The 6,754-nt window shown below is 36.5% G+C and overlaps 1 protein-coding gene across 1 annotated transcript; it reads left to right on the forward strand.

Annotated features, from left to right (window-relative positions):
- The first annotated feature begins 3,810 nt into the window (after nt 1-3,810).
- On the forward strand, nt 3,811-4,755 carry LOC147580542 (olfactory receptor 2W1-like). Its single transcript, XM_086705914.1, has one exon. The coding sequence runs from the start codon at nt 3,811-3,813 to the stop codon at nt 4,753-4,755; it is 945 nt and encodes a 314-aa protein (XP_086562040.1).
- Nucleotides 4,756-6,754: the final 1,999 nt, after the last annotated feature.

Consider the following 6,754-nt stretch of genomic DNA (forward strand, 5'->3'; position numbering starts at 1 on the left):
TCATACTTCATGGACTCAATAACTTCCAAACAAGAATCCTTCTGTTTACCTGTGAAATGAAGGCTCATCCCTATGGGAACAAGGGTATCTTTGGGCTACATAAGAACATGACAGCTGTGAATCCTTCCCTCCTGAAATGTAAATACATTCCAGTTTTATTTCTAGTTTTCTCTCCACATCATTACCTTCAAATTATGTTCAAATATGTGTGCTTCATTTGTCTTAACTTTTACAGAACAAACTAAATGTAAGTTCATGCTATGCTATTAGAAACTGAAATCCATACCATGGAAAATGAAAACGTATTTCAGTAAAAACATAGCACTCCTCTTTTTAAACATCTGTTTCTTCTACTTGTTCTCTCTCATTTTTAATATCACAATGACTTTTAAATTAAAATTACAATAAGAGCTAAAAGTTGAGACCATGGATTAAACCAATATGGAAAATGGTTACAAGCATAAATGAAAAGTCCTATATTTTGATTCACTACATTAAATTACATAAGGTGTAATTTCTGGCTTGACACTTTCAATAAGGAGAGCTTGGGCCTTATGTGACCCAAAGCTTAAACTGAACCAATAATGTTTTTCACCTGCTAAACCTACTTAATATATATTTTGGAAACTGTGTGTGCATCATGGATGCTCACTGCTTTCTTCAATGATATAGCACATATGCAATACTGTGTTCACTTCTCAACTAATTGAAGGCATTTAATAAACCATGGTGAGTCCAATGGATAGCAACCAGAAAAGCATGGTAATTAAACTTCATACAGTGTAACAGCTGACAACCATCTATTAAAAAATATATATAAAAAACAACATATAAAAAATTCTAATGAGACAAACTAAATAATATTGTCTAGGGATGCACGATTGGGTAATCACACTATTAAAATACAAGGAGGTGATTACTATAAACATGAGGATAATGGATATTTTGGGGGACAGGCAAGGGTAATGATTGGGACAAGACACAAAGAAAAGCTCCTGGGGTTCTTGGAAAGGTTCTATTTCTTGACCTGCATGTTGGTTATAGGAATATTCACCTTAATTCAGTGAGTTTTTGCTTTTATCTGTATCTATGTTTCACTTTATAATAAAACTGCTTTTTAAGAAGCCATGTTTAATTCACCTATTCCATATTATTTCCAGAATAAATAAAAACAGGCAGTGCCTGGGTGTTAAAGAGGCATCTCTGAGCTCAACATAAGGAGAAAGTATGAGCCCTTGTTAAAGGACAGTTAGGAAGCTATGAAAACAGGAATTGTGTGAATATTCAGTAGAAAACCTCCTTCATAAGACAAAAGACTGGATAATGGTTTCTGAGTCTATTTCAACTCTAAAATTCTATGGCCTTCTCATTTCCAACACTATCCCAACCTGATGTGGTCAAGAAAAGCCGACTGCATTTTGTAATCAAGGCATTTGGGAAGCTTAAGTCCCCTTTCCTCTTCTACCTAGGAGTTTATCAGTTTAGTATGTACATTGTTTGTGGGTACTTTTGTGTACATGTGTGTCTGTGCATTTAAAAACTATGCAAACAGAAAATTTTAAGCATTCCATTTTAGGTCTAGACCATCATGGTAAAATTACCAGTGGGAAAAATGAAGAGAGTAAAGAAAAAATAAAATAATAATAATTTGTGAGTAGGTGAATACAATGTTAAAATTTTAGAATTAAATATGAACCAAGCACAGTTGCTAGTTTTTTTCAAAAATACTAGTCCTAATAACCTCCCTTTGTTGAATATCATTATTTTTGCTGAATATATAGAGAAGCTGGTGTACAAACACATTACATAACTGGGGCACCTGGGTGGCTCAGTCGGTTAAGCGTCTGACTTCAGTTCAGGTCATGATCTCACAGTCTGTGAGTTCGAGCCCTGTGTGGGATTCTGTGCTGACAGCACAGGCCTGAAGCCTGCTTCAGATTCTGTGTCTCCCTCTCTCTCTGCCCCTCCCCTGCTCATTCTCTGTCTCAAAAATAAATTTTAAAAAAATTAAAAAAAAAAAAAAAAACATGTTACCTAACTGTCCAAGGACTCATTACTTCCAAGTACTAAAGCTGGTATTTGACTGACACTAAGCTCTGAGTCTACATTCTGTGCAGTTAAGCCTTATGCTCAACTTAGGTGATATCCTACCATATACACATGTCACATTCATTATTTAAATTAAACTTCTATTTCCTAGTGAGAAAAAATATATTCCTATTTCTTACCACTTGGTAATAACAGCTCCTTCATCATGATTATAACATTTTTAGGTTCTAACTAAAATGCTTGTAACAATGATATACTGTATATAATTTGCTTATTTTGTTTTAATATCTGCAAATAAAGATTATTTTTCCTTGGTTCCAAACACACTACGAATATAAAAACATTAGCTCTGAAGTTCACAGTCAGAAATTATCTACAGAAAAAATTATAAACCAAAAATTAAAAATTAAAATAAATTAGTGGGCTAATTCAGTCATTGAACATTCCAGCTATTTAATGATATGATAAAGTCTTCAAAGAGTGAAATGTATGTATACTTTATCCCTTTTCTATATTCTTTCAGAATTGAAATGAATTTTTACCTATAGAGTTCTGAAGCAACCAGAGGATCAACTCATAATATTGGTAAATTCCATGGGAAAAAACAACTTGCTGATTATTTAATGAACTGCTTTTTGTTCAAGTTACCTATCTGCCAATCCTGCTGAATGGCCCGGTGAGTAGGAGCTAACACAGGTTGTTGATGTGTGTATGTAGTAACCAAATGTTTCTGGAATTAGTTCAATTTTTAACTCTGCAACAAATCAGTAAGTCTATTTAAGAGGTATAATAGCAGTAATGAAAGATATTCTAAGAAATACAAGGCCACTGTACATGTGAATAATGGTTAAAAGGGATTTTTTTCTTGGCAACAAAAACACATTCACAAAAAAAAAAAAAGGACTAAATAGTGAAAAAGTCCAAAATTGATACAGGAACAGCAGTGTCTGAAATGTTGAAGAGGAGGGAAATATTAGGAGGAGATTGATGGTGAGGGTGAAGATAATGCCTGGAATGCAGACATATGCAAGTGATTATGGAAAGTGACTCTACTACCAAATGGTGGAGTTTGTCACAATAAAATTGCTCATTTAATGTTTTACCTCAAACTCCTCTCCTTTGATAAGGGAAAAATTTGTCATGATCAAGTAATGCTTACATCATGATTTAAAGAAGGAACAACTCAAACTATGTTCCACTCCTAAATTATATCATTAAATTTATGGATTTATTGCTTACCCAGAAAACATGGAAACATAGGTATAATGGCATATTAAGCCTTTTCAATGATTTGCAATTCGGTGTGAATGGGTTTACCATATTATTTTTATATTTTTTATTTTTAATGTTCATTTATTTCTGAGAAAGAGAGAGACAGAAAGATAGCACAGGAGTGGGAGAAGGGCAGAAAGAGGGAGACACAGAATCTGAATCAGGCTCCAAGCTCTGACTTGTCATCACAGAGTCTGATGCAGGGCTTGAATTCTCAAGCTGTGAGATCATGACCTGAAGTCAGACACCTAACCAAGTGAGCCACCCAGGCACCCCTACCATATTATTTTCAGAACCACTCTGGTTATGATTACAGAGAGAGTCTTTGAGCACTGACACAGAGGTGTTAAAAGAAGTGTTCTTCATGGGAGAAAGCACACAAGTGAATTTTGATACTCATGGCAAATTTGAGAGAGTTTAATTTCTACCTAAAGCAGACACTATTATTTTATTACCATGGTATTGTCTCCTAGACTTTCATAAAGAGCCATGGACACCAACAATGGAAGTTCAATAACAGATTTCATCCTGCTGGGGTTTTCTGATTGGCCCCAATTAGAACACATCATCTCTGGGATTGTCTTCATCTTCTATATTGTGACTCTGGTAGGAAACACAACCATCATCCTTGTATCTAACCTAGACAGCCAGCTCCATACTCCCATGTATTTCTTCCTATCCAATTTGTCTTTTCTGGATCTCTGTTATGCAACTAGCATCATCCCACAGATGTTGGTTAATCTATGGGGTCCAACAAAGTCTATTACCTATGGAGGTTGTGTGCTCCAATTCTTCTTTGCCCTTGACTTGGGAGCCACAGAATGTCTTCTCTTGGCTGTGATGGCCTATGACCGCTATGCTGCTGTTTGTCAACCTCTTTACTACACAATAATAATGCACCCTCAGCTTTGCCAGAAGATGGTGCTCACGGCCTGGTTAGGTGGTCTTGGTAGTGCCTTCATTCTTTGCTCCCTGACTTTGAAGTTGCCAAGATGTGGGCACCGGGAGGTCGATAATTTTTTCTGTGAGATGCCAGCCTTGCTCAAGATGGCTTGTGTCTACTCAAAAGTAATGGAGGCCATCGTCTTTGCTCTTGGAGTGATATTACTTCTAGTACCTCTATCACTAATTCTCATCTCCTATGCAGTTATCACTCAAGCTGTCATGAGGATCAAGTCAGTGGCAAGGTGGCATAAGGTCCTTAATACATGTGGTTCCCACCTCACAGTAGTAACTCTTTTTTATGGAACAATCATTTATATGTACATGAAGCCACAGAACAGCACATTCCAAGACGAGGGGAAATTCCTTACTTTCTTTTACACAATCGTCACACCCACCCTTAACCCTCTGATCTATACTTTAAGAAACAAAGATGTAAAAAGTGCAGTAAAGAGAATACTGTGGGTAGAAAAATGGTCATCAATTTCATGAGTTACATGGAAGAGAGATAAAGAAATAATATTGACTTTTACCAACAGAAGATGAATTTATGCATTTATGCAAAGAGCATTTACTGGGTGTTTACCTTGTACCAAGGTACATACCTTGTAAATAAGTAGAAAGTGAGAGATACAGACATTTAAAGAAAATTCAATTTATATACTTGAAAAACCTTCAAGACTAATCTGTAACTACAAATAAGAATATAATTATGAAAAGTGTTTAAGTACAGTAGTAAACATATGTACAAAATATTAAGAAAATATTTCACATGGAAATTTATTTTAATGTAGGATTACACTGGGCACTGATTTTTTTTCTTCCCAGACTTGCCACTTTTATGGGAAATAACATTCACTTTCATCCACCTGACACTGCCAGTGGGGTCTTTGTGGTGTAGACCAACTGCCCACCAATACCTGTTACACCTTCTTCCTTAAGTTCTAATTGGTCACAGGGCCGCCATCCTAAATATCACATTTCGGAGCCTGCCCTCCACCAACACAATGTTGGGAAAGCAAAGTGTGAAACCCCTGGGTTATCTTCTCAAATATGAAGCCATTTACTCTCATCCTTCCTCCTGTTCCTGCAGGCTGGACTGTGAATGTGGAGGGTTTCTATTTTTGCCAAAAACCCTAAGAGAGAATGGAAGAATAAGATGGAAACAGAACCATCCCATCAGTAGAGAAATGCTTCCAGACTATTACAAGAGAAAAATCTTCTAATTATCTTATCTTAATGAAGTCACTTTATTTTGGGGTTTCTCTGTTAGAGAAACTTAACTTTTACCCTTCATGGCCTGATAAGGAGTTGTGGCTTTTTCTTATAAGGTAGTGTTGGTCCTTGGACCAGCATCAACAACATCACTTAGCAATTTATCAGAAAACACATGCTTAGGCCCACCTCAGACCTACTGAACAAAACACAGGATGGCCCCAGCAACTGATGTTTTTTAACAAACATGAGAGGTGATCAGGCTAAAGTTTGAGAACCACTATTACAGAGAATAGAGAGACATCGAGTCTCTAAACCAAAAATTAATGTTTTATAGGTTTTAATTAATTTCCTACCTATAGATGGGTCAAAGGAGGGGGCAATGTTTTGTCAATGTTCTTAGATAAAAGAAATGGAGGACATGAAATTTTTGCCTAAATGAAATCATTACAAAATGTTATTCTTTATTTCATACTATCTTCTTGCTCTTTGGTTTTATAATGTTCCTTCTTTTATTGAATCATTGTGACAGTAGATAGTAATTTTTTCAAAGGGGCTTGATGCTCTTATTTCAAAAAACAAAAATTTAGCATTCATGTTTTTCCCACATTTTTTAAACTTTATTTTACTGGCAAATATATTCAAGCTCTGAGGATATATATGTTGAAGGAAAAAATATTTCCCTTCTCTGTAAGTTGACCATTTCAGAGATAGGAAATCCTCTACATGTGAGAGTCCTCACATTTACTATGCCCTTGTTTTGTGATTTCAAGGTCAAGTAAGCCACTCCATCTACCTGGAGTATTTGGGTGGGGCTAGATGCATTGTAAGGGTTAGTGATGTTTTCTCTCCCATCCTTAAAACTTCTGGTTCCCAGGTTTCCAAGGTGAAAACTCTACACCTTTATTTTAAAATTTTGATTACCTTTTAGGGTGTAACTTTAAAATTGCCAGGTGTGTAAGTCTTGCAACCCATGGAGCTTAAACCCTGTAGTTGTAAAAGTCAACAGGTTGGGTTCAGGGAGACTCCAAAGGCAGTGGGGCTACTCTTGGAGAGAAGGCAGGGAAAACAGCCTGAGGACATACATCTTGGAAACAGAGACTTGCAGAGAGTCTGGGGCACACTGTGGGGAGATTATTTGCTCCTTTTGGAGCATGCCCGAGAGAGGCAGCATTCACAGAGAGACACCTCAAAGAACAAGGAAACTGACAGGAACCATTTCCTCCCCATGTCCCTCAGTATGAACACAGGGCCATCTGTGGGATTGTGGGATTGT

The sequence above is a fragment of the Puma concolor genome, chromosome B2 (genome assembly GCF_028749965.1).
Source record: "Puma concolor isolate L17-30 chromosome B2, mPumCon1.1.hap2, whole genome shotgun sequence".
NCBI classification, from domain to species: domain Eukaryota; kingdom Metazoa; phylum Chordata; class Mammalia; order Carnivora; family Felidae; genus Puma; species Puma concolor.